Source organism: Anopheles coluzzii, chromosome 2 (assembly GCF_943734685.1).
Source record: "Anopheles coluzzii chromosome 2, AcolN3, whole genome shotgun sequence".
Classification (NCBI taxonomy): Eukaryota; Metazoa; Arthropoda; class Insecta; order Diptera; family Culicidae; genus Anopheles; species Anopheles coluzzii.
The window spans coordinates 95334356-95362154 of record NC_064670.1 but is presented as its reverse complement, the minus strand read 5'-3'; the positions used below and the strand labels follow the sequence as shown (position 1 = coordinate 95362154).

The 27799-nt window shown below is 46.0% G+C and overlaps 8 protein-coding genes across 8 annotated transcripts; 5 read left to right on the top strand and 3 right to left on the bottom strand.

Moving 5' to 3' along the window:
• Positions 1–166: 166 nt before the first annotated feature.
• On the top strand, positions 167–1158 carry LOC120952801 (chymotrypsin-like). Its single transcript, XM_040372318.2, has one exon. It carries the CDS (start codon positions 194–196, stop codon positions 1094–1096), a length of 903 nt encoding a protein of 300 aa, XP_040228252.2. The 5' UTR covers positions 167–193; the 3' UTR covers positions 1097–1158.
• A 2110-nt stretch (positions 1159–3268) lies between these two features.
• On the top strand, positions 3269–4251 carry LOC120951382 (brachyurin-like). Its single transcript, XM_040370064.2, has one exon. The coding sequence runs from the start codon at positions 3301–3303 to the stop codon at positions 4201–4203; it is 903 nt and encodes a 300-aa protein (XP_040225998.2). The 5' UTR covers positions 3269–3300; the 3' UTR covers positions 4204–4251.
• A 1901-nt stretch (positions 4252–6152) lies between these two features.
• Positions 6153–7151, bottom strand: LOC125906792 (brachyurin-like). Its single transcript, XM_049607240.1, has one exon. It carries the CDS (start codon positions 7120–7122, stop codon positions 6217–6219), a length of 906 nt encoding a protein of 301 aa, XP_049463197.1. The 5' UTR covers positions 7123–7151; the 3' UTR covers positions 6153–6216.
• A 4209-nt stretch (positions 7152–11360) lies between these two features.
• LOC120951381 (leucine-rich repeat transmembrane neuronal protein 2-like) lies at positions 11361–12755 on the bottom strand. The gene is made up of 2 exons (XM_040370063.2): positions 12689–12755; positions 11361–12606 (listed from the first exon to the last, which is right to left on the bottom strand). Exons 1-2 carry the CDS (start codon positions 12706–12708, stop codon positions 11361–11363), a joined length of 1266 nt encoding a protein of 421 aa, XP_040225997.2. The 5' UTR covers positions 12709–12755.
• A 1661-nt stretch (positions 12756–14416) lies between these two features.
• Positions 14417–15375, bottom strand: LOC125906794 (brachyurin-like). The gene has a single exon (XM_049607242.1). It carries the CDS (start codon positions 15360–15362, stop codon positions 14460–14462), a length of 903 nt encoding a protein of 300 aa, XP_049463199.1. The 5' UTR covers positions 15363–15375; the 3' UTR covers positions 14417–14459.
• Positions 15376–17060: 1685 nt separating this feature from the next.
• Positions 17061–18073, top strand: LOC120949929 (brachyurin-like). Its single transcript, XM_040367572.2, has one exon. The coding sequence runs from the start codon at positions 17127–17129 to the stop codon at positions 18018–18020; it is 894 nt and encodes a 297-aa protein (XP_040223506.1). The 5' UTR covers positions 17061–17126; the 3' UTR covers positions 18021–18073.
• Positions 18074–18979: 906 nt separating this feature from the next.
• LOC120952509 (brachyurin-like) lies at positions 18980–19961 on the top strand. The gene has a single exon (XM_040371872.2). It carries the CDS (start codon positions 19005–19007, stop codon positions 19902–19904), a length of 900 nt encoding a protein of 299 aa, XP_040227806.1. The 5' UTR covers positions 18980–19004; the 3' UTR covers positions 19905–19961.
• Positions 19962–22842: 2881 nt separating this feature from the next.
• LOC120950231 (probable medium-chain specific acyl-CoA dehydrogenase, mitochondrial) lies at positions 22843–25525 on the top strand. Its single transcript, XM_040368097.2, has 4 exons — positions 22843–23012; positions 23928–24186; positions 24260–24360; positions 24432–25525. The coding sequence occupies exons 1-4, from the start codon at positions 22998–23000 to the stop codon at positions 25314–25316; spliced, it is 1260 nt and encodes a 419-aa protein (XP_040224031.2). The 5' UTR covers positions 22843–22997; the 3' UTR covers positions 25317–25525.
• The last annotated feature ends 2274 nt before the right edge of the window (positions 25526–27799 follow it).

The following is a 27799-nucleotide window of genomic DNA, read 5'->3' as shown; positions in this document are numbered from 1 at the left end:
TGCTTCCAATCAGCTAATCACATTACAGTAAGTGGGATTTCGCTTTTGTTCTCTGCACCTATTGATTAGCTGAGGATTTTTGGGAAGTTCCCATTTAACTCGGCAGATATGAGAACCATTGCATGTTGCACCTGACTTTGGGGTATAAAAGCACACCGCAAATGCCCTTCAGGTACAGTCATTGTTATTCAGGATGAAAACGTTCGTGCTTCTTGTTGGTCTGTTGGCCGTTGCCAGCGCCGAATGGATCGAGATCGATTGGTCTCAGGTCCGTCCGATCGAGGAGTTCGATCACTACTGGGAGCGTCTGCCAGCGGAGATGCAGATCTACCGCAAGATGCTTCCGTCGCACCGCATCGTCAACGGTCAGGAGGCTACACCCGGCCAGTTCCCGTACCAGATCGCTCTGCTGAGTGAGTTCGCGACCGGAACGGGTCTGTGCGGAGGTTCCGTGCTGACGAACACCTTCATCCTGACTGCTGCTCACTGTGTTGTGTCCGGTGCGACGACTCTGGCCCGTGGTGGAACTGCCATCATGGGAGCCCACAACCGCAACGTCAACGAGCCTTCCCAGCAGCGCATCCGCTTCTCGACCGGTGGTATCATCCGTCATCCGCAGTACAGCACCACCAACATCCGCAACGACATTGCCGTCGTGCGTCTGGATGGTACGATCGTGTTCAACACTCGCGTTCAGCCTGCTCGTCTGCCGGCCCGCTCGGACACCCGCCAGTTCGGTGGCTTCACCGGTACTGTTTCTGGATTCGGACGCACCTCGGATGGCAGCTCGGCTACGTCGGCTGTGGTGAGGTTCACGCGCAATCCAGTCATGACCAATGCTGACTGTATTGCGCGCTGGAACACGGCCCTGATCCAGCCCCAGAACGTGTGCCTGAGCGGTGAGGGTGGTCGCTCGTCGTGCAACGGTGACTCCGGTGGACCGCTCACTGTCCAGGACGGTGGAAGCCTCCAGATCGGTATCGTGTCGTTCGGATCTGCTGCCGGCTGCTCGATCGGAATGCCGTCCGTGTACGCTCGTGTGTCGTTCTTCCTGCCCTGGATTGAGGCCAACTCTAACTTCGTGGCTCGTCCTTAAGTTCCTGCATGCGTTTTTGGTACTCAATTTAAAATAAAAAGGTCTGATTTCAATGTAACATACATCGCAGTTGATCAAAGTTTTCTAGAGTTGGCTATTGTCGAGTTGGACTCCTTTGAGTGGAGCTTGTTTCAGAATGATGTCGGTTAAAGACAATGAGATCCTTTTGTTTAATGTAATACACATAATTATCACGTGTTTCAAAAGTTTAGTATATGCAAGAACATTTGAGTGTTGAATTGGAAATTGGATTCATTTGATTACTTAACTAGTAGAATGAGCATTAGAACATAAAATCCACCAATTGACAATCAATACAATTAAGACGAAATACCTATTTGCCGGTGGTTTACCCGGTCATAGGGCCCAACTAAGATGCAGTGTATTAATTGACGGGGACTACGTCGAGGTAATTGTGGAGTTCTGTTATCTAAACACGGTCTTACGACGATATGAACAGCGAAATCCGAGGATGCATTGTACAGGGGAATTGCACATACTACAGGCTTCAATCCTAAAGACTACAAGATTGATCGAAATGTGAGATATCTTACAGCTCAAACTCGAGCTGCATAGAAGCTCAGTGATTTCATATGCCGGATGATGTGAAGCATGTCGGAGACAGACAATGTCTAATTCAAATGGAAGTGGCAGCTAAGGACCAAGCAGCTTGGTCACTTATTGTTGACCGGGCCATGCTTCACCGACGTACAACAATCAAATTCAATTCAAGAGCAGACCATCGCGAGAGAGATAGAGAGAGGGGGACATTGAGGGAACGTCATAAATCGAATACTATCGCAGCTAATGTTAGATCCAGAGCATTCATTCGGCTGGAGCACCAAGATTAACGTTCACTACCAAATCAAAGGTTATTGTGGTACAAAGATAATAAAACTTATTCGGGATAGTGAAGCACACCGTATCTTATCAGAGATATGGGAAAATACAAGTTTAAAACGATTGTCATTGTAGGAAGTCCACCTAAGTTGAATCGGTCGGAGGAAAACTATCGTGGCCTGTGATAAAAATTGAATTTATATTTATACATGAAAACACAGTGTATTAAGACGAAATAATTCTCACACATACCAACATCCACTATAAGACATCCAATCATTAACTTTGCAGAGAGATTACACAATATAAGTAACATAGTTCTTCTTCTTCTTCTTCTTTGGCACAACAACCGCTGTCGGTCAAGACCTGGCCAGTACCCACTAATGAAGTGAGCTTAGCTTTCAGTGACTTATTGTTACCATATAGCAGGATAGTCAGTCCTACCGTATGGGGGCACGGTCTATTCGGGACTTGAACCCATGACGGACATGTTGTTACGTCGTACGAGTTGATGACTGTACCACCAGACCGGACCTAGTAACATAGTTAGTTAACCCATTTTGAAGATTGTGTCCCCTGGCTTACAAGAACAACAGCTCCAATAGTTCCAAAAATTGTACGTGATTCTAAAACTTTACAATCTGTCTATGGTTGACTTTAAGATTAATTGAAAAGTACATTCACCTATTTTGTTAGAGATTTCAATAAGTTCGTCATCATCTTTAGGAAAGTTTAATTTTGCGCCTAAATGTAGGCAACAATGTCATACATTTGAGGTGGAAAAGGAACAACCTGTGTTTAGATTGGGCCTTTGTCACTCTTTTGAGTTGCGTAGGGAATGCATCAACTACAGTGCCCGTGAGTGCTGTCCGGAACTCCGACACAGTCCGATGTAATGCAAAGCCGAATGTATCCTTGAGCCTTTGAGCCATTTGCAGTATATTTCTAAACGGTATATACTTTGCCGGCATATGAGCGCTTATCATACGAATTACTCCAAACCGTACGTCTGACGAAACACGTTAACCATTGACGAAAGGCTATAATTTACCGCCGTTGACAGATAATCCCAGGCAATAGAGTGGATTTCATCGGTGGGAATGGCGGTTCACCCAATCTACACAAGGTGAAAAACAAAAGTCCCTCCAAAACAGAGGTTATTGTGCCACCTATGATAAGAAAATTACGGCCTTATCCTTGCCTGTGGGTAGCGTATCTTATCGGCGTGAGAAGAACCGGTAACTTGCTTACCGATTTGAGGAAGTGCGAAAAGAACATTTTGGACGGATAAGCCCTAATTGAACCGATTTTGGGTATAAAAGCAGTTGGCTCGTGCCTTCTGATTACATTCCCTCTGAGTCAAGATGAAAACCTTCGTGCTTCTTGTTGGTCTGTTGGCCGTTGCCAGCGCCGAATGGATCGAGATCGATTGGTCTCAGGTCCGTCCGATCGAGGAGTTCGATCACTACTGGGAGCGTCTGCCAGCGGAGATGCAGATCTACCGCAAGATGCTTCCGACGCACCGCATCGTCAACGGCCAGGAGGCTACGCCCGGCCAGTTCCCGTACCAGATCGCTCTGCTGAGTGAGTTCCTTACTGGCACGGGTCTGTGCGGAGGTTCCGTCTTGACCAACAACTACATCCTGACCGCTGCTCACTGTGTTGTGTCCGGTGCGACGACTCTGGCCCGTGGTGGAACTGCCATCATGGGAGCCCACAACCGCAACGTCAACGAGCCTTCCCAGCAGCGCATCCGCTTCTCGACCGGTGGTATCATCCGTCATCCGCAGTACACGACCACCAACATCCGCAACGACATTGCCGTGGTGCGTCTGGATGCTCCGATCGTGTTCAACACTCGCGTTCAGCCTGCCCGTCTGCCGGCCCGCTCGGACACCCGCCAGTTCGGTGGCTTCACCGGTACTGTGTCCGGATTCGGACGCATTTCCGATGGCAGCACGGCTACGTCGGCTGTGGTGAGGTTCACCAGCAACCCGGTCATGACCAATGCTGACTGTATTGCTCGCTGGAACACGGCCCTGATCCAGCCCCAGAACGTGTGCTTGAGCGGTGAGGGTGGTCGCTCGGCCTGCAACGGTGACTCCGGTGGCCCGCTGGCCGTGCAGGACGGTGGTAGTCTCCAGATCGGTATTGTGTCGTTTGGATCTGCTGGAGGTTGCTCGATCGGTATGCCGTCGGTGTACGCTCGCGTGTCGTTCTTCCTGTCCTGGATTGAGGCCAACTCTGATTTCGTCGCCCGCCCTTAAGCGGATGCGTTGATGTTGAATGATAAATAAACTTAGTTCCAAAATTAAGTACAACCTGTGAATCATTTACTGTAAAGTAGATTCAAACCATGGACAAGATATTTCTCTTCATAGTGTGCTAACAACTGGTTCAGAGTGAATTGTAGTTCAAGATATCTCACGAAGATAATGGTTGGATTGGCAGTTGAACCTTTTCGTTGCAGAACTCGCAGGCGCATTGAGGAGACTGTCCACTAGAACATAGCACGGTGGGCATTTGACTGGACATAACTACGATCATCACTTCATTTTTTCGAAAGAAATGTTTTGTCTAACTATTAATTACCCATCTTTAATATCAGTTGAAACATCTTCTAATTATTTTGTTGGAAAAACTGTTCAAATGTGCTATCTGCTAAAACTAACTAATGTTTCATAAAATTGCCAGGAGCTTCTTGTTCTAATAAAGTCACGAGTAGAATAAAATTATATTTAACAGATGGTGACATCTTATATGTTCTCCTTCATGCCATTTTAAATTTCTTTTCTTAATACTAAACCTCTTATTATTACCGGGTTTTTGGTTGTTTTCCATAGTGTTTGGGTTCGTCTTACTTACTTACTTACTTATCCGGCGCTACAACCGCTTTGCGGTCTTGGCCTGCCTCAGGAGTGTCCGAAACCGCTCGCGGTCTCGCGCTTTCGTCTGCCGGTCCGATATCCCGGCCTTAAAGGCGGACGCCTATACGCCATCTTGCCACCTGAGTTTGGGCCTACCACACCTCCTCTGTCCTTGTGGACGGCCTAAAAATACTTTACGGGCTGGGTCGTCCGTTTCCATGCGTACAACATGGCCAGCCCACCGTAACCTGGCTGCACGACAGTGAGGTCACCGTACATCTCGTATAGCTCGTAATTATAGCGACTCCTCCATTGTCCTTCTTCACATACGGGGCCAAGTATCCTTCTGAGCATCTTCCTCTCGAACGCGTCTCGAAATGTTTCGTCAGATTTGGACAGTGTTCCTGTCTCAGAGACGTATGTGGGTACCGGTACTATAAAGGTACTATATAGTCCCAGCTTCGTCCGTCGCGACAGGTTCTTTGAGGTGAACTGATTTTTCAGGCTGTAGAATGACCGGTTGGCAGCCAGCATCCTTGCGCGCAACTCAGCTTCCATGCTATTGTCGTTGTTGACCTCTGACTTCAAAAGTGCGTTCACCTATCTGTACATCACGCCTACGTAGGTTCTGATTATTTGTTGGTAGGTCCGCTGATGTTGCCACCATCAGTTTGGTCTTTGCCTCGTTTATCTGCAATCCTGGGTTCGTCTAATGATGATTTATTGATCGCTTCCTACATGTTTTTGAATCGTTCCCAGGATTTATTGTGATCGTCCCATTGCAAATCCACACAAGTCATTCTTGAATTCGTCGTAAATCATTCAAGAGGTTGTCAATCGTTTAAATAACTATAATAATTATAATTATAAAACAAAATTAAAATAATAATAATTAATATGATGGCAACAACAGAACAGTTATTAATAGAAATAATGGATCAGCATAAAAAAAAATATAAAAAGCTTTTTGAGCCCAAAACATCTTTGGCAAATGAAAACACTAGAAAATATTTTAAGCTAGCCATGTTTTTGGACCATGTGTACGGATTCTACGAAACAACACATGGTTGATATAATAATTTGGACTCCAAGTCATATTTAGTCATCGATAAAAATAAGCATCAATCAGCCAGCTCCTCAAAAAAGAATAAAACAGCCTGTTAATAAAGAGATCTTCAATGGACAATTTCAAAATAAAACATTCACTTCATTAATGATCAATGGAAATCAATCATTTTTGTACACCAAATACTTTTTGAGGACACAAGTGCTATTGGTGCAGTTTTCCAAAAGCACCTCAGCAGCAGTTTTTCATAATTGTTTTTCAATGAAACAAATACTTGTTTGTTTTGTTAATTAGATTTTATTAAAATCCTAATCCTATATCACCAATATCGCAGATCACGTACAGACTTAGGCAGCCGCAACAAAGTCAGAGTTGGCAACGATCCAGTCCAGGAAGAACGACACGCGAGCGTACACCGACGGCATACCGATCGAGCAACCTCCAGCCGATCCGAACGACACAACACCGATCTGGAGACTGCCACCGTCCTGCACAGCCAGCGGGCCACCGGAGTCACCGTTGCAGGCCGAGCGACCACCCTCACCGCTCAGGCACACTTGCTGGGGCTCGATCAGCGCACTGTTCCATTGGGCAATACAGTCAGCATTGGTCATCACTGGGTTGGTCGTGAACATCACAACATCCGAGGTAGCCGTGCTAGCGTCTGACGTGCGTCCGAATCCAGAAACGGTTCCCAGGAAACCACCGAACTGGCGGGTATCCGAGCGAGCCGGTAAACGGACGGGCTGCACACGATCATTAAACACGATCGGAGCATCCAGCCGAACCAGCGCGATGTCGTTACGCAGATTGCTGGAGGCATAGAACGGATGAGGGATCACACCGGGACCGGAGAAGCGGATTCGCTGCTGCGACGCTTCCGCAGTGTTGCGATTGTGAGCGCCAATGATTGCCGTACCACCGGACGCAAGGATGCCGGCCGTTCCAACGACACAGTGAGCAGCGGTCAGGATGAAGTTATTGGTCAGGACGGAGCCACCGCACAGACCGCTCGTAATAACGAACTCGCTCACCAGTGCGATCTGGTACGGGAACTGGCCGGGCGTCGCTTCCTGCCCATTGGTGACGCGGTGCGACGGACGTACATGGCGATAGATCTGCAGCTCCTGCGGCAGACGCTCCCAGTAGTGATCGAAGTCTTCAATCGGACGCACCCTGGACCAATCGATCTCGATCCATTCGGCGCTGGCAACGGCAGCCAGGCAGGCAACGAGCAGTACGGACGTCTTCATCTTGCAACTGAATGAAGCTGCAGCTTGGGTTGAACTTCTTATATAGAACAACTAAATCCAATAGATCTATGATAAAGCTTAATCAGTGGCGGAGTTTCCAGTGGGCGAAACCGACGTTAGATCTGGAGCAGGTGTACGATGCATCAAGTCATGCGTGACGGTTTATCAATTGTTTCGTCACCAGAAAGTTGCATTTCATTCATACCTAAAGTGCCTTGAAAAATACACCTTCAACAGACGAAAGCGAGCGAATGATTAAAATGCCCGCAAGTGACGTCATAAATCCTTTAGTAGCATTATCAGTTGGTGCACATATCATGAAAGAAATGGCCATTTTTGCTTAACCATTGTTTACCAGCCCACATTATGTTTATATGTATCGTACGTACATTATTTGTCAAACTCTTCGCTACTTGCATCATCGTATCTTACAAGACAGAGGGCGTATAGATAAGAAAGCAGCAAAACAAAAAGCAGGCGATTAAAACGCAAAGCTAAACACACATCCTTCGGAAAGCCAAACAGGCTAAGAACGAAGCCGGCATATCTCCAAAATAACCCAAGGAACGCAAAAATAATAACACGGGAATTCCCTTTGATTGCGTTACCGGTAGCGGGCCTTCAGGTAATGAATTGGTTAGCCACAATAGCGCTGGACGGATGGTAGCATTACGCTCAAGCAATTAACTGATTAGCCGCTTATAAGCGAACCTGGGGCAATCCGATACGGGGTTTACTGACGCACCGGCCGCTTGGAAGCATTTTATGGCAGGTGTATCGCACCATGATGCAGCACAAGATTTGGGAACATCGATAATCGGTCGTGCTGAGCTGATAGGGAAGTTGTTTGAGCCTGCTACCAGTGTAGACAAACAGTCCTTTATGCATGGTCTGCGAGAACGGTGCTTTGGGGCTTTCGAAGATACTTGATACTAAGGGAGATAAAGACACCAAATATCAGAAGATTCTGCAATTGAAACCCAACATCTGAGACTCCATGATTTATTACTCTGCCAATTTCTATGCTATGGATACGACTGCATCACAATACACAAAGTAGGATAACTTGAAGCTTCTGAGCTGGATACTATTACTACTACTTCATCCTGTCTGAATCTTACATTGCATCTGCTCTCGTTTCGTGTCGATATCCCACGAACAGTCGATTGGGTTGTGCTCCATAGCCAATCGGGAAACGTTTGCAGACGTGCCGTGTACATCAAAGCTCGCAATAAAATTACGGGAAGCATCGATCTTTAGCGATCGTACCGGTATGAAGGACAGATCAAGCGATGTAAGATTGTTATGGTACAAATTTATAAACTCTAGACGACGCGGAAATCGTTCACTGTTCAACGTGACTGAGAGTAACTGGTTGTACGATAAGCTTAAGCTTACTAGATGTTCCATCCCGGCTACGCTTTCGATTGTAAAGTTAGATAGTACATTGGAGCTCAGAACCAACCTCGTAATATTCTTCAAATTGTTCATACACTTTGGAACCTCCGCCAAAACATTTTCGTCGAACGAAAGCCAAACCAGTGCAGGCACGCTCCACTGGCAGAGGTCTACCCACGCTAGCCTGTTGATGTCCATCCGAAGCTCCGCTATTGCGTTGTGAACAAACCGGCCAGCAAGCGAGGTGATTCTGTTGCTCTGCAAAAACACAGAGTCTAGCCGAACGAACACATTGAACAGCTCCATGTTGATCGATTTCAGCCGGTTTCCTGTCAACACAAGGGCCGATAGTGAATCGTAGAGGGCACACTGTTTGGTCGACGTGTTCGCAATGTAGCGCAACTTGTTTCGCGTAAGAATGACTGTACTTAGGAGCGCGTTTTCACACAAACTTGCCATATCAAGCTGTTGTATGTTGCACGATGTTATTTGAAGGTGTAGTAACATTGGCGCATGTTGTATAGCGTCGGGAAGGGTAGATAATTGACAGTATGCGATCATTAGATGCTTTAGTGTACTATTTGCTTCAAACTCGATTCTACGCAGCCTTGTCAGCTCTATCGAAAGAGCCTTGAGCGTTTGCGGGACACTGATCCATTTTAAAGGGGTAGCACGCTGTATGTATAAAGATTTCACAAAACTAGGCAGATCCTTTAGTAGCGGGAGATCCATGCGTTCGATGCAACTGCGGTACATGTAGACCCTGCGGGTAGTTTCGGGAATATAGCTAAAGGTGAACTTATCCTCTATCGAGCAGAAGTCATAGACAGCACAGGAAGCGCTACGACACTGGAGACGAAGTGTAGCGATACGGTTTGCAGCGTTGAAAACAACCACCAGCCTAACGCAAACCACATGCATGTCAATACGTTTAGGGGTTATTTTTTTTTTTTTTCAAACATATTTTGAAGGCTTTAACATACGCACCATATAACCCACCGGCATTTGATACACATTTAACGAGCTGAATTTACAACCAAACTACCACGAACACTCACTGGCAGCATTGCTTGGTATTCTTTTTATAGAGAACCATAGCTTTTTTTTTATTAAAAACAAGCTAACAATAAACGGCAATCAATTGGAAATGTTTCACGTATTATATTCATTTAAAACGAATGCGTAGATAAAGATAACTATGTGATAATACGTATGATGATTACCTTTAATCAATGGTTGACAAGTTTCGCTGGTATAGTTACGTAGCCAATAAAACAGAAGCAACTATGTGCTGCCAGGTATAACCAGCTCATTGCAATCATTTGCGATCTGCGCGCTATCGTTCTTTTGAAGTTTTCCACTAGCCATTTAAATTCTAATCAAATAATAAATATTCATGTCTGAATAATTTGATGCGATTTATTGTACAGCTTCGCACCGATAACGTTAAAAGCAAAATCAATGTGAACAATCTACTAAAGCTCAAAAATAACTCAAGCGTGTGATCGAAATATTACTACCGGTTGGAATTATAGATCCAATATAAATTCAGTCAATTTCATACATAACAAATATTTCTAAAATCATAGACAAATATCAGTAAGAAGGTCGAAGAAGTTGTTTAGATATTTCTCGTATTTAGTTGTGTCGTTCAATAGTATTGGAGCCGAATGCAGCCACCAGATGCATAGAATAGATTGGGTTCGTCATTGAGTGATGCAGATCATCGGCTTTCGAACAGTATGCCACGGACAGTATGCTAGCCAACAGGACGACACGTCCGTCGAATCAGTAAGAAGACTACATTCTAGCAGTATTGATCTAGATTCGCGAATGCATAGTGCGCCTAGTGGATATCAATACTCAAAATTCATCGCGATCATCAAACGTATTGAGCTGCTTTGTATTCACTTTTTGAAGCTAGTTTCCTCTGAAAAATAATAGCATACCGCAACTTTTCGTTGAGGTGTTTACGTCAAGCAACATTACAAGTCTAGCTCACACAATTTGCAAGCTACCAAAGTCCAAAAGCTCGAACTGAGTCACCTTTATACTTCACACAAGGAACATTCACCACACAAGGAACATTTCAATGTCGTATACCGGCCGGTGAGTCACGAGGCTATGTTCTACAATACCTACAACGTCTTTTGTGATCTGTTGTGACTATCTCTAACCTCACTGAGATAAACAGGATGCCTTTTTGTAACTTAAAAGTCTTCAAATAAAACATGTTCAATGATCGAGCCATCAAGAACCAATCTTCTCGCATAGGAAACAGTTTCTATGACAATGATGAGGATCAGTTAAATGTATGAGATTGCTGGTCGACATAGGAAACATCGTCGACATTACACTTCTTCTTCTTCTATTTGGCTTAACGTCCCACGCGGACATGCCGGCCTATACAGGCTTTCGAGACTTATTTCATTACCACGTAGCCGGATAGTCAATCCTTGCTACGGGGGGACGGTTCATTCTGGGCTTGAACCCATGACAGGCATGTTATTGAGTCGTTAGAGTTGACGACTGTACCACGGGACTGCCCCCGTCGACATTACTTATCTAGGGATATACTGAAATTGTACATATCCTTGTTAATACCACGTGCTTGGACGATCGCTGACTTGCAGAAGGCTTAAGCCACGCGTTATTGTGATATTTCTCTATATTTTTGTTTCATCAATCTTGCTGTTTAAGATTATGATCGTTTGTCATATTCGCCAGACGTGATCGCAACTACTGGTAAAGTCTCCCCGGTTTTGAAAGCTGAAAAGGTAGCGGTCTGAAATAGGCTCATAGCCTATTTATTATCCTTCGAACGGTGGATAAGATAACGCCTAACCATAGCAGACCTCACGGTGGTGCTCGTTATGCAAACGACGAACAGATCCGTCCGTCTTATTGCACCGATCACGCTCCCGCACCGAGGACGTGTGCCACGCACAGACAATCAAATTATCGTACATTAACAGCTGGGAAACGTTGCGTGACGCACCGCAGGCATCGAAGCTGGAAATTAGATTATAAGAAACGTGCACCTCCAACGAACGTACCGGTACAAAGGACAGATCCAGTGCTTCTAGATTGTTGTAATCAATGTTCAGCATTTCTAGATCGGCCGGAAAATGGGCCGTGCTCAACATAACCGTCTTTAGCGTGTTGCACGATAAATCTAACTTACGCAAACTGCTCATACCGGCAACACTCTCGATGGTAAAGTTGGACAATCGATTAGAGCGCATGGTAAGAAGGGAGGTGTTTGTGAAATTATTGACACACAGTGGCACGGCCGTTAGATTGTTGCGGTCTAACATAAGGCTGGCCAGCGATGGTACGGTCCATCCGCACAGATCTACACTCGATAGTTTGTTTCCGTCCATCCGTAGCTCGGCCAGTGCGCCGTGTATCAACTGTCCAGCAAGCGTTCTTATTCGGTTGTTCTGCAGATACAAACCATCCATCCGAACTAGCACATTGAACAGCTCCATGCTGACTGTGGTGAGCAGGTTTTCCGACAGCGTTACACTGGCAAGCGCATCGTATACGCCGCAATGCCTCGTGGACGTGTTCACCACGTAGCGGATCTTGTTCCTCATCAAGCTGAGAACGCCCAGCCGCACGTTATCGCACAAACTCGCCATATTCAGGCCCTGCAGCTTGCACGATGTTATGTACAGCCATCCTAGGCCGCGGGCATGTTTGATAGAGTCCGGTACCTTCACCAGATCACACACCGATACAGCCAAATAGCTCAACGAACTGTTCGCTTCGATATCCATCCTTCTTAGATTGGTAGAAGTTATCATCATACTTTTTACGGCCCGCGGAACACTGATCCACCTCAGTGCGAACGAGTTGGTTACGATCACCTCCTGGATAGTGCTTGGCACACCCTCCAGTATCGCGTGATCAATGTGCTCCATCACCGTATTCTCGATGCACAGCACTTCGACGTTTTGCGGAATGTACTGATACGTGAACGTATCTTCGCTCGTGGTAAGATCGTACAGATAGCAATACTGTTTGGAGCACTGGAGCCGCATCGAGCCCATACGGTTAGCAGTGCCGAGAAGGAAGAGCATTCTAAAACATCACGAGCCGTCATGTGAGTGTGTGTGTGTCAGGGCGCGGGTGTACTAGGGGCGTCCGGAGATCATCTTCTCACCTTAGTATCCAGCGCCTCATGATGGTCCGCTTTGGCCTTGATCTCAAAATGATACCCCATTCGACAATTCGGCAATAACTGTTCGACAGTTTTGTTACTCTTGTATTTTATAGGAATAAAAGAAGCGTTCACTAATGAGTTCATAAGCGATAGTTAAGTGGCGTGCGCACTCCTCGTCGCAGTGAACCAAATGGTTAATACAGCACACGATCTATTTTAGAGCTTTACTAACAATGCGATCAGAATAGGTTTGAATTGAAATACAGAGCTGCGATTCCAGCAGCATCTAACCATAGTCTCCAAATAACGAGTTTTGGTTTCAGTTAAGGCTCTCGTAACTATTTTTCGTCTTAAACCTAATTATAGACCATCTGTGGCGGAGAAATTTTGCAAATTATTTAAACATTCGGGAATGGTTTTCATCGGGTTGTCCATAAACGTAACCAGCAGAATTGCTGGTACATGCCAGTGACACATGTCCAACCCGGTCAGCTTGTTGTTTTCAAGCCTCAGCTGCTGCAAGGCATCGTTCACCAACCGTCCCGCTATTGATTTTATTCTATTCCTGTGCAGAAACAAACTGTTCATTTGGACAAACACATTGAACAGCTCGATGTTGACCGTTTTAAGCATGTTTGCTTGCAACGAAAGTGAAATAAGAGAATCGTAGATCGGGCAATGCTGCGTTGCGGTATTGACGACGTAGCGTATCTTGTTGTTCGTTAGGATCAGGATGGTGAGCTCCCGGTTGGCGCACAAGCTCGCCATATCCAGACTGTCGATTTTGCACGATCCCATTTCCAACATTCGCATCCGCTGTGCGTTTTGTATGGTACGGGGAATCTTCTCTAGATTGCACTTGGTAACCATTAAATAATCCACCGAACTGTTGGCTACCACATCGATCCGCTGCACGCTGGTATACAAGACCGTTAGATTGAGCGTCGCATTTGGAACATCGATCCACTTCAAAGCAGGAGAGTTTCTAACGTCTACATGTGTGACGAAACTAGGCAATGTCTGCAAAACTGTCTGGTCGAGGTGCTCTAGCAACATGTTCTCAATGCTTAAGAAGATCACGTGTTTTGGAATGTACTGAAATACGAACGCATCAACATGCGTTTTAAAGTCAAAAACGATGCATTTTTCTCCAAAGCACTTTGTTCGAATTGTAGCAATGTGAGCAATCGTACTTAATACGAACAGTAATCTAATGGAAGAAGAGTAATGTGTTACTATATCGACCTGATGTGTTAAAGGGTTAAGGCCCATTTCGTGATCACAAAATGGTATTAAGAGTGGAATATGCGTACCTTATAGCCCAGTGGATCATCGTAGCAAAGCTTTTGGCAAACTACGCTTGACACCTCCTCGATCACTCATGACGCCTGACACCGACCAGTTGGTTATTTAAGGTAGCAAATAGCAGGGTCCGGGATAATGAAGCAGTACTTAATTCTGCATTAGAGTATGCAAAGAAGACTCCAAAAAACAAGGCCACATCAACATCGAGCTGGCAAAATGCTAATGATAATGACATATACACCTGTAGAGGTAGTGCAACTGTTTTGGATCGGCATGGCATTTATACACGTAACAGATGCTATGGATTAGTAGTTTCGTTCTATTACAAAATGCTATCTTGAAAGCAGAACTTCCATTCAACTGTGTGTTACGTGTGAGACTCTCCTACAAAAATACTTCATCATAAAACAATTACAATCATCATTCAGTATACAAGGTCTTTGGTTTATTAAGCTATCTTCAATCCTTAGGCAGCAGCAACAAAGTCAGAGTTGGCCTCAATGAAATCCAAGAAGAACGATACGCGAGCGTACACCGACGGCATGCCGATCGCACAGCCAGCAGCAGATCCGAATGACACAACACCGATCTGGAGGCTTCCTCCGTCCTGGACGGCAAGCGGGCCACCCGAGTCACCGTTGCACGACGAGCGACCACCGGCTCCGCTCAGGCACACATTCTGGGGCTCGATCACGACAGCGTTCCATTGGGCAATGCAATCAGCGTTGGTCAAGACCGGATTGGTCGTGAACATCACAACAGACGAGGTAGCTTGGCTAGCGTCCGAGGTGCGACCGAATCCGGACACGGTACCGGTGAAGCCACCGAACTGGCGAGTGTCCGAGCGGGCCGGCAGACGGGCAGGCTGGATACGATCGGTGAAGGTGATCGGAGAGTTCAGGCGCACGACGGCAATGTCGTTGCGGATGTTGGTCAGTGTGTAACCCGGATGAGCCCGAATGCCAGCGGTCGAGAAGGCAATGCGCTGCTGCGACGGTTCCGCTGCATCGCGGTTATGAGCTCCAATGATTGCAGTACCTCCCAGAGCCAGAGTCGAAGCGCCAGAGATGACGCAATGGGCAGCAGTCAGGATGTAGTTGTTGGTCAGGACGGAGCCACCGCACAGACCGGTACCGGTCGGGAAGTTGCTCAGCAGAGCGATCTGGTACGGGAACTGGCCGGGCGTAGCCTCTTGACCGTTGACGATGCGGTGCGACGGCAGCTTCGTGCGGTAGACCTGCAGCTCAGCCGGCAGGCGAGCCCAGTAGTGATCGAACTCCTCGATCGGGCGCACCTGGGACCAATCGATATCGATCCATTCGGCGCTGGCGACGGCGAACAGAGCAACTAGAAGCGCGAACGTTTTCATCCTGACTACTCTGAATGAGGGAAATGAATGAAGGAAGCGACACGGAAGTATCGCTTTTATATTTGCTCAGAAACTGCAACGCTTAGATTAGGTGGTTTATCACAGGAACTTTGGCGAATCATCCTTTCTGTTGGAAGGAAACTCTCGCTGGGGAAGACCATCGCACGCGTTACTTGCAAGATTCGATTTCTGATAACGCAAAAAAAGGATGGGAAAGTTCACCTGGAATTACCAACTGCGAGTTCTATGACACATTGCAGGCCAAGATAATGGTGAACCATGATGCAATACGTACATTTTAGGTGTTTAGATAAATGATTTCAGGTTAGGTTAGGACAATATGGAGATGGAGATAGGAAATCAGATACAATTTTCTTTCCCGACATTCCAGACATATGTTTTGAACCAGTTATTAATGAAAAGCAACCTGTAGTCTATAGATCTCATTAAATAACATACAAAACTTCTAAAGAATCCGTTTCATGTAAAGGCATGGGCATGGTTCGATTCCCTTCTAGAAAAATCTCCTCATTGGAATGACTAACTGTAATTATTTTTATTAAGTTCCGGTACCCAGAACTAATTAGAAGAAAATTAGAAAAATGTGAATAAGAAGAACAAAAAGAAAAAGGAGAAGAGTAAAATGAATACAAAAGATGAGATAATAAGAATAACAGTAACGATAATCAAGGAGGAGAAACAAGAAGAAGATAGTGAGTAAGAAAATTAAAAAGAAGAATAAAAATATGATTATGTTTATGTGATAGTGATGATAATGATGATGATGATAATAATGATAAAGATGATGAAGAAGGAGAGTAATAAATAGGAGCATGCAAAAGAAGAGGTACCAGAACAATAACAAGGAGATGTGACGAAAACAGGATATGAAGAAAACGAACAAAAGAAGAATAAAATGAAGAAGAAATAGAAGGAGTAAAAAAAAGATAAACCAGATTTTTACACAAATTGAAGGCATATGGCATTTGATTATGATAAATGATTTATTCTGGCATAAATGATTCTTTCTGATGATCAAAAGCGAGTAAAACGGTTATCCAAAATGAGTAATATATTTTCACACTTGCTAATGTCACTTGCCAATGACACTCGCTAATGTAATGGGTTAATGTAAATAAATACAATAATTGTAGATAGTGATCTATTGAACCGGCGGGTCTGGTGCTATAGTCATAAACTTGTACGACCTAACAACATGCTCGTCATGGGTTCAAACCCCCAATGGACCACGACCAATGGACCCCAATACGTAGGACTGACTATCCTGCTATGGGAAAGGTAATCCATAAGTCACTGAAAGCCAAACCCACAAGTGGTAAAGGCAAGTCTTTACCGCCAACGAAGAAGAAGAAGATCTATTGAACATCTTTTCCTTCTCCTAACAGGAAGTTTTAATCGGTCATATATGTCTCCATTTAATTGATCACACTTACAAATTTACAAATACAAGCAGGAGCAGATCTAAGTATTGAATTATTATCTAAGCCCTGGTGTCACGTAACTGCAATCTCTTGCAACCTCTCATTTGGTATTTCCAAGTGAGCTTTCCCACTTTTTGGCGTTATCACGACAACGAATCCTGCAAGTAATGCATGTCATAGTCTTCCCAAACAACAGTCCTTCCAACAAAAAAGATGATTCGCAAAAGTTCCTGTGATAAACCACCTAATCTAACACTTGCACTTCTTGGTGGAGTATAAAAGCGATGCTTCCGTGTCGTTTCTTTCATTCAGAGTTGTCAGGATGAAAACGTTCGCGCTTCTAGTTGCCCTGTTCGCTGCGGCCAACGCCGACATCGATTGGTCGAAGGTGCGCCCGATCGAGGAATTCGACCACTACTGGGCCCGTCTGCCGCAGGAGCTGCAGATCTACCGGTATGCTCAACCGTCGCACCGTGTCGTCAACGGCCAGGAGGCTACGCCCGGCCAGTTCCCGTACCAGATCGCTCTGCTGAGCAACTTCCTCATCGGTACCGGTCTGTGCGGTGGCTCCGTCCTGACCAACAACTACGTCCTCACTGCTGCTCATTGTGTTATCATGGGCACTTCGACTGTGGCTCTGGGAGGTAACGCCATCATGGGAGCTCACAACCGTGACGCTCCGGAACCGTCGCAGCAGATTATTGCTTTCACGTCCGCGGGCATCAGTGCTCACCCTGGCTACTCTTCGGCGAACATCCGCAACGACATTGCCGTCGTGCGCCTGAACTCTCCGATCACCTTCACCGATCGTATCCAGCCTGCCCGTCTGCCGGCCCGCTCGGACACCCGCCAGTTCGGTGGCTTCACCGGTACCGTGTCCGGATTCGGACGCACCTCGGACGCTAGCCAGGCTACCTCGTCTGTTGTGATGTTCACCAGCAACCCGGTCATGACCAATGCTGACTGTATTGCCCAATGGAACGCTGTCCTGATCGAGCCCCAGAATGTGTGCATGAGCGGTGAGGGTGGTCGCTCGGCCTGCAACGGTGACTCGGGTGGCCCGCTTGCCGTCCAGGACGGAGGAAGCCTCCAGGTCGGTGTTGTGTCGTTCGGATCTGCTGCTGGCTGTGCGATCGGCATGCCGTCGGTGTACGCTCGCGTATCGTTCTTCTTGGATTTCATTGAGGCCAACTCTGACTTTGTTGCTGCTGCCTAAGGATTGAGGATAGCTTAATAAACTAACACATTGTGAACAATATGAACAATGCATATGATTGAAATCAATTATTTTTGTGTTTAGGTGTCTGACCAACTACCATCCAGTACTATGATTTTATCCAAAGATTTACATTAGATCTTACTTAGGTTAGACTACCCAGGTGACATTTGTTCTTAATTTGTAATCTATTCGATTGGTGCACGATACATCAGAAATTGAGCATTTGTGTGTGATCAACCGTGTTGAAAGTGCCATAATGTCGTGTGTGCATGTGTGTGATCTTCTTCTTTTGATGGAAGATGATGTCGGTTTCATTTTTCACGTTCCGCGTTGGACGTTACGCCAAAAAGAAGAAGACAAATTAACGACACGACCAAGGATCAGAAATCTCCCAGCAAAACAAAGAAGATAACAACAAAAATCCTTGTCACAGTCAATTTTAAAGAGCTTTTTACAAAACTCCCTTTAAGTGGTTCGAAAATGTCACGTGAGTTTGTTCTAAATACTCGAATTATTCATCATCTGTATCATATTGCATATGATGCCTTTTTTAGAATTGGTATAATTTGCCAAAGTGTCTGTTTATCTTATTCAATCAGATACACTCTAGCATGGTGAGGTGCAATCGTTTAAATCAGCTTTAGCAAACAACGCATATCGGACTCAATATCACGATAGAACATTACACTCCACTTTCCTCTATCAAACATGCGATGAATATCGCTCAAAAATAAAACATTGATACCGCGTTTACGGTGAAAATTCAAGTCATCCTGGCGTCATTATTTTTGGCACACTACAGATAGCCACTTATCATGAACCGAAATGGATTTGCCGCTATGACTGGTGCCGGAATTACCCAAATCAAAGAGACCAGTGCGTGTGTTACGCAGACCGGATTATCTTGCGCACGATAAGCCGCTCCAGATGCGTATAAAAGACGCGGCCGGGGCCACCAGTCAGTACACAACAACCATCAGGATGAAAACGTTCGCGCTTCTAGTTGCTCTATTCGCTGTCGCCAGCGCCGAATGGATCGATATCGATTGGTCCCAGGTGCGCCCGATCGAGGAGTTCGATCACTACTGGGCTCGCCTGCCGGCTGAGCTGCAGGTCTACCGCACGAAGCTGCCGTCGCACCGCATCACCAATGGCCAGGAGGCTACGCCCGGCCAGTTCCCGTACCAGATCGCTCTGCTGAGCAACTTCGCGACCGGTACCGGTCTGTGCGGTGGCTCTGTCCTCACCAACAACTACATCCTGACCGCTGCTCACTGCGTCATCTCGGGCGCTACGACCCTGGCCACGAGCGGTACCGCCATCATGGGAGCTCACAACCGCAACGTGAACGAGCCCACCCAGCAGCGCATCGGCTTCACCTCCGCTGGCATCCGTGCCCATCCGGGATACAATCCGACCAACATCCGCAACGACATTGCCGTCGTGCGCCTGAACTCTCCGATCACCTTCACCGCTCGCATCCAGCCGATCCGTCTGCCGGGCCGCTCGGATACCCGCCAGTTCGGTGGATTCACCGGTACCGTGTCCGGATTCGGACGTACCACCAACACCGGCGCTACCTCGCCCGTCGTGATGTTCACCAGCAACCCGGTCATGACCAACGCTGACTGTATTGCGCGCTGGAACACCGCCCTGATCCAGCCCCAGAACGTGTGCCTGAGCGGAGACGGTGGTCGCTCGTCGTGCAACGGTGACTCGGGTGGCCCGCTCACTGTCCAGGACGGTGGAAGCCTCCAGATCGGTATTGTGTCGTTCGGATCTGCTGCCGGCTGCTCGATCGGTATGCCGTCGGTGTACGCCCGCGTGTCCTTCTACCTGGACTGGATCGATGCCAACTCGGACTTCAACGCCCAGCCTTAAACTCTTCACTGTACAAAAGATGCATTAAATATCAACGATTTACTTTACACCTGAAAAGTGTTTATATATTTATTATTGAAGCTTCCATCAAATTAATTCCTTTATTCAGTGTTCACGTGACTGCATGGTCCCTCACGGGAGTGCGGGACTAACCATCCACGGGGCGGCCGATCAGTTTACCCAACGTTTCATCCGCCACTGGGGGGACCTCAGAATCAGGTCTAACCGATTTCCATGCCCTGTTAGAAATCGAATACGATTCAAACTCTGGACTCAGAATCGGGGTAAAAGTGCTTATAACCCAGCTTGCGCGCAAGTGCTAAACTTGCATGCAAAATGAATGAACATCTCGCCCGGGTTGGGACGCACGAAAAAATTAAATGGGCTTAAAAATTTGGTGATTTTACATTATAAAAAACGTTTCGTAAAAAGTAAAATAGTTGACCTTAACTGAGAGTTTAAATTTGTATGTAAAATACATAATTGCGATAAACTTCTCTTCATGAGACTCGGGATGTTTCATATTTTATGTATTATGTGTTTATGTGTTTTAACTGAGACTGTACTAATAAGCCAGTATATACGTAAGTTTTAAACTTGCATGCAAAATGACAGAAATTATCGTCAGGATTACACCACGGATTACGATAAACAAATGTTACAATGATAAATCATTTAAATTCGAAACCAATTTCACTTTATCGTGCTCTATTTCCCAATCGGGGCGAGGTTTTAAGTACGTTTGCATTCATTTTTAAAACTTGCGTCCAGCCTGGGTTATAAGTACTTTTTACCGCTGAATTACTATTACTTACTTACAGTATTAATGTAACAATTGCTACTGTAGTGGAACTTTATTACTGTAACTTATACATCCTCAGTAAGGTGTCTTCCTCCATCTAGGTTATTATTTATTTAATTCAACAGACACAGTTGCCTAATTAAAAATAAATAAGAAGGCATTAAATTTTACAAGGATTTACAAATTAAATAAAGATGTTCCACTTCAACCACAATTATTGCAGAAGTGATAATAATAGTAAAGCGTAACATTACATAGGTCACGGCAGGAGTCGAAGTCAATCTTTAAACTGCGCTCAAGATATCCCAAAGTCAAATGCATCAGATTGAACTCGGCAGACATACGAATCATAGGGTCTGACCGACCAGCACTGGATCGAAGCTAAGGTCTTCTTCTTTTTGGCACAACAACCGCTTTTGGTCAAGGCCTGCCTGTACCCACTAGTGAAGTGAGCTTGGCTTTCAGTGACTTATTGTTACCATAGGAGGTCAGTCCTACGTATGGGGGCACGGTCTATTCGGGACTTGAACCCATGACGGGCATGTTCTTAAGTCGTTCGAGTTGACGACTGTACCACCAAATCGGCCCGAAGCTAAGGTATCTAGTCCATATCTCTAAGGGGGCAGAATATTTCTAGTCCTAACCAGGCGAGACGGTGCAAAAATTTTGATGCGAGACAACAGAGACGGTGAATCGATGGCACTGTTGAGAAGGCCACCGATGAAAAGGCACTGTGCGTTATGTCTCCTTACGCCAAGGCCTAGAAGACGGCATCGTGTAGCATACGTTGGAAGATTGGGACTGTCGCGCCAGGGAGGAAAGCGTAGAGCATAGCGAGTAAATTTGCGCTGAATTGCTTCAATCTAATCAATGTTGGTAGCATTTGTCGGGCTCCAGAGCACGCTCGCATATTCTAGCACCGGTCATACGATGCTGCAGTAGATGGCTTTGATGAATACCGAAACGCGAAATTCTTTGGTTGTCCTGAAAAGGACACCAAGCAGTTGGTTTCCACTAGCAATGACATCATCAGCATGCGCTTTGAAAGTCAAATTTGCGACAAGCATAACATCAAGATCCATCACCCATGCTTCCCTTTTCTCAGCAGTGTTAATAATAATAATAATAATACTAAAAATAAAAATGGTAAGAGCAAAAACCGCAGCAAAGGCAAACTTCCATTTAGACTTGAACCCACGACGAGCATGTTGTTAAATCACGCGTGTTGGCTACTGTACCGCGGGAGCCCTATATTATAAACCGGCAAATATTTTCTGTAGCCCTGTAACCGGGTCAAATTCACTAGTCTCAAAGATAGAGCATCCCATAACAAAGATATTCTGCTATATCCAGTTTCGTGGATGGTATGATAAGTGTAGAGCAATTGGTTGATAAGCAACTATAGTCAGAATTCAATAGTTGGACGCTTTTTAGTTGGCATGCTTTTTGGTGGAACACTCGATAGTTGGGTTGGGTTCATTTAAAAAGCATGCATTTGTATGGAAAACCGATTTTTGAAAAATTGACAAAAATCTCATGGCTTGCTGAAAAAAATTTCAGAATTTTTTCATATGGAAAAAAGGTGCCAACTAAAAAGCACTTTTTCAGTAGTTGGCATGGAATCGAAGTTCAACCAGTGAGTTCGGACTGTAATTCATTGTGTCAACTTATAAAAAAGTGCCCATTTTCTAGCTCAACGGAAACTCCAAAATTGTATGCAGGCAGACGGCACTGTCAGAAGTTGCATGAAAGAGCAATCTTCAAAACGTTACGAAATATTTCACTATCTCAGCTCGAATTGCGTCGCATTGGCTCGATCGGTAAATTCGAGCAGTTTGAAGACACGCGGACAAATTAAATTTGATGGTTGTAACTATTTTTTTTTGCACCGTCGAATTCCGCAGTGGATTGAAATGGGAGAATTAAATCAAATTCATTTCAAAAACGATACAAATGTACAAACAGATGAGATGTCACTTTAATGCGCGTCATTTGTTAGAAAACTAATTTCACCACCTCTGTCATTCATGCGCATGCTCATCACAACGAATGTTCATTCCGACCGAATGAACTCGCTCGTCAACAGGGTACACAACACACACACACACACACACACGCACGCACAGCAGCAAACTTCATCTGTCACAATCCAGTCCGCCACACACGAGAGCCGTCGAGGTGGTTGACCAGTCGTGTTGCGCCGCCGTAGTTATTAAAGCAAAGTGATCGGAACGTTCTAGTGGTTTTGCACTTGTACACAGTCGTACCAGATACTCAACAAACTCACAACAATGGCACTGTCCCAGGTAGGTATCGGGAAGGGCCCAGAACGGGCGTTTCTTAATCCTCCCCGTACACATACACGAAGAGCACAGAGTGCATAGTTTTCGCGTACGGCACTTTTTGCGCGACCTTTGAACACCGCGAGCGCGTATAGTGGCGAAATTCATGTTGCTCGCGTGGACTTTGGAATCACCCCCCTCTTATACCCTCTTCCCCACGCTCCGTCAACACCTTTCATCTCACTATCGCGAGTCATCATTGTGCTGAAGGGGGGATGATGTGGTGATGTGAGGGTTTCTTATCGGAACCGTACCCCGCACGGGGCCAAAGTTCCCTTCTCCCGGATGGTTACATGCGAACCCTTTCCCGATTTTGCCACTCCGGCAAGCAATTTTCGAGGAGGTTAACCGGTAGTGAAAGCATTGAAATTAGGCCATAATCCCAGTATGGGACCGAACGAGCTGGTTGAGGGATTTTGTCCTTAAGCCAGGATTGATAAAGAAACCGGTTAAAAAACGAGTGAGGGGGTAGTCTTATCTCTCGTTGGTCTGGTTGGCCGAAGTCTTGTGATCAAGGTGCGCTTCCTACGTCGCTTCCCTTGGCCTTTCGGTGGGCCATGCTGGCGGCGGTGGCGGCGGCGGCGGCGATAAGGGAACACATGCGCCCCACTGCCATGCAAAAGCGCTGTGTGTTTGTGTATGTGCGTCTCACTGCGACGGTCCATCGAAGTATGCCGAGTGTGCCAATTTCTATTTCCTTCCCCCCATGCCCGTGTATGCAAAAAATCAAAACAAACGCTGTTTGTTGTTTACCTTTTTTGCGGCGGGAGGCGCTTTTTGCACACCTTCTTCTTCCCTCCACAAAACCAAACAGGTTGGACGAGCGAGCAGTATTATCAAGATTACTAAACGCTCTTTCCTTTTACCGCTACTTTACAGTTTATGAAACTGGCCGCACGTCCAGCATGCCGTGCGCTGTCGTCGAAGGCGGCCCCGGCAGTGGACGTTTCGTCAACCGGGCCCTGCTTTGCGCTGACCGACGAGCAGCGCGAGATCGTGGACCTGACGAAGAAGTTTGTGCGCGAGGAGATCATCCCGGTGGCGGCCCACCACGACAAGACCGGCGAGTACCCGTGGGCCATCATCAAGAAGGCGTGGGAGCTGGGCCTAACCAACAGTCACATCCCGGCCGACATTGGTACGTGTGTGAAGAGCGTTTGCGCTTTGCGTGGCAGGAGCTTTAGGATTGATCATTTACCTTCGATTTGCAGGTGGAACTGAAATGTCGATCGTGACGAGCTGCTTGGTGGCGGAACAGTTTGCGTACGGCTGCACCGGCATCATGACCGCCATCGAGGCGAGCGGGCTGGGAGTAAGTGTTTGTGATGGAAGATTGTGGAAATGACTTGCCCTACCTAATGCACGCCTGTACTCCCTCCACAGCAAACACCCGTCATCATTGCCGGCAACAAGGAGCAGCAGAAGAAGTACCTCGGCCGGCTACTGGAGGAACCGCTCGTGGCGGCCTACTGCGTCACCGAGCCGGGCGCCGGCTCGGACGTGAACGGGGTGAGAACGCGCGCCGAAAAGAAGGGCGACGAGTACATCCTGAACGGGCAGAAGATGTGGATCACGAACGGTGGCGTCGCCAACTGGTACTTTGTGCTGGCCCGCACCAATCCCGACCCGAAGTGTCCCGCCTCGAAAGCGTTCACCGGGTTCATCGTAGAGCGCGATACACCCGGCCTGACGCCCGGCCGCAAGGAGCAAAACATGGGCCAGCGGGCGTCCGACACGCGCGGCATCACGTTCGAGGACGTGCGCGTACCGAAGGAGAACGTGCTGGTGGGCGAAGGGGCGGGCTTCAAGATCGCGATGGGTACGTTCGACAAGACGCGCCCGCCGGTCGCGGCCGGTGCCGTCGGGTTGGCCCAGCGCTGCCTGGACGAGGCGCTGAAGTATTCGCTCGAGCGCAAAGCGTTCGGTGTGCCGATTGCAGCCCACCAGGCAGTTTCGTTCATGCTGGCCGATATGGCGATCGGCGTGGAGACGGCCCGGCTCATCACGATGAAGTCGGCCTGGGAGGTGGACCAGGGCCGCAGGAACAGCTATTACGCCTCGATCGCGAAGTGTTACGCGTCGGACATTGCGAACAAGATTGCGACCGATGCGGTGCAAGTGTTCGGTGGCAACGGATTCAACAGCGAGTACCCGGTGGAGAAGCTGATGCGCGACGCGAAGATTTACCAGATCTACGAGGGCACGTCGCAGATCCAGCGGTTGATCATCTCGCGCAACATGATCGATGCTGCCAAGCAGCAGGCGTAAGAAGCGGCGGCGCTTGTCGCTGACGGTCGTTTGTCGTACTTCAGACACATCTCGTTATACAGTTATACAGTGGGCTCGATGCCACGCGTGCATTATTCGTTTTTATTTCTGTTTGCTTTTTCCCCCCTCCATGTTAAGATCATGCATCACTACAAAAAAAATGGTAACCACATAGACTGGGTGTAATAAAGATCATATTTTCTTAAGGACGCTTGTTGCACGTGTTTTACGATGGAGGATCGAGGGTGAATGAGAACATTTAAAAAAAATGCATAATCATGTAATTATTCGATTCTAGTAGGTATAAAGAAATATAACAGAATTCCTGTTACGATTGATACAATTACAGAATAAATAATTTAATAAGCATGACCAACAGTGAACCCACTGTACGCTTCTTGATTGTAGCACAGTGGTCGATTTAGGTCTCCACAAAAAAATATTTTTTTACTTGAAGAGAAGCGGAAAAAGCGAAAAAGCAAAGATTTAACATGACAAAAACATTATTTATAAATATTTTTTTAAATATTTTTTTATTTTTTTTAGTTGAAGAGAAGCGGAAAAAGCAAAAAAGCAAAGATTTAACATGACAAACAATATTAATTATGGCTCGGTTATATTACTAACAGATTTATAAGGTTGAGAACAGACTAACTGAATTAGCCAAGGGTACCTAACTTTCATTCCCTAAGTGCCAGAAATTCTTTGTTTTTTCAAAGGGATTCAACGGTACACCAGTTTACCCGGTGAAATTAAGAATGCGAGAAGCTTTCCGGACTTCAAACGTAAGTGCGTCATATATATTGAACAAACTGTATGATATGAAAAGTGTGTTGATGACTCATGTCATTATTAAATGTGTAACTGCAGTTGTCATCACGATCTTAGTGATTTTTCTTGATTTTATATATTATAATTAAAATTAGAAAACAAATATATTAGAAAGAGACATCATAGGTTTGAGACACGCGCGCGTACAAGAGGACATTCGGAATCTATTTGGGGGAATTTACTGTCTGCACACGGTCTGGGAGGTCACAGCAGGTTTCAATCATGGATGATTGTAAATGGCCAATTCCAGGTGGATACAAGCAGGTTCACCTGCTTCGGAAGGTAGTACCCTGGATCCTGCCGATGGTGCCAGTGGAACTGGCCATATGCATATCGCAGTTATGCCCTGATAAGTGGTGCGCCAGATCCATTAATTGGTTCTTGGTGAGCTACGTAAAGGATGCTAGGGAATACCATTTTATGCGATGAAGTATGACCCGTTTTTTCTTGTTGAAACTATGTTAGTTGTCTTGGGTATGGGTATCACTTGGTGGGTTTCGCTGAGGATTTTCCGATGCCACCACTTGCTCGTACAAAATATTTCAATATACCTATCAGAGTAATATTATCGTAAAGATACTTCCGACCTGTGTTGGGGTAAGAGGTGGGACACGATGATAACATGATGATGATGATGATAACATTTTCAGAGTTGTTTATCTACAGAAACGTTCATACGAAACGTTTCACCTTGCTAAATAGTACGTGAGACTGTTTCTATCCGTGTAACCCATACGGGACTTGAAACCATGATGGACATATAAACCCGTGCATACCGTTAAACTCACACATTAAATTAGCTAAATTAATTCGACAAAATCATTTTAATCTAGTGACGGAAAAAGTCGGCAAAAAACCGGAGTTGACTCCGTGCCGACTCCGAAAATTTTGGAACCGACTCCGCAAGTAGGTCTGACCAGCAATTATCGGACGCCGTTTGGAATCGTCCAAAGTCGTCTGGATTTGATCGAAGTTGTGCGGAGTCGTCCGGAGTCATCCGGATACGAAATCATCCGCGGTTGAATTCGCCGCGAGTCAGATTTGTTCGGAGTCGCATTCGATCGGACATGATGGGAGTATGAGTTGCTCCAACGGTTCCGTTTAAGGTTTCCAATTTTGCCAGGTTCGGATCGGAATAACGAGAGTCGAACTGGAGACGAGGGTGCGCTCCAGAGAACACATTTCTCCTCCACAATAAATCAGTAAATCACAAAGCATACTTGTATAAATAGTGCTATTCTTCACATCTTCGTTGACGATTTTTAGGAATTATTGTTTTGTCGTAGGACATCCACCATAGAGCAAAAACCTTCATCACAAGAAACAACGATTGTTTTAATTTGTTTCACTTGTCAATACAGGGTTTTCCAGGGTTTCTCATAGTTGTGGGACTCTTCCTTGACTCTTTCTTATGTGAAGTGAACTTTGTATGTTAGAAATTGGACTCTATGGCACCATTTTTGGACAAGCTCCTTGGAAATTCGTACAGGATTTGTCCACCAAGGGTGTTAAAGAGGCCAATTCCCATTACATTAAGTTCATTCCACTCAGGAAAGAGTCAATAAAGTGCCTCACAGCTATTAAAACTCCTGGTAAACCCTGTAATACGTATAATATGAAGAAAATAAAATGTTCTAAAAACATGTAAGGGA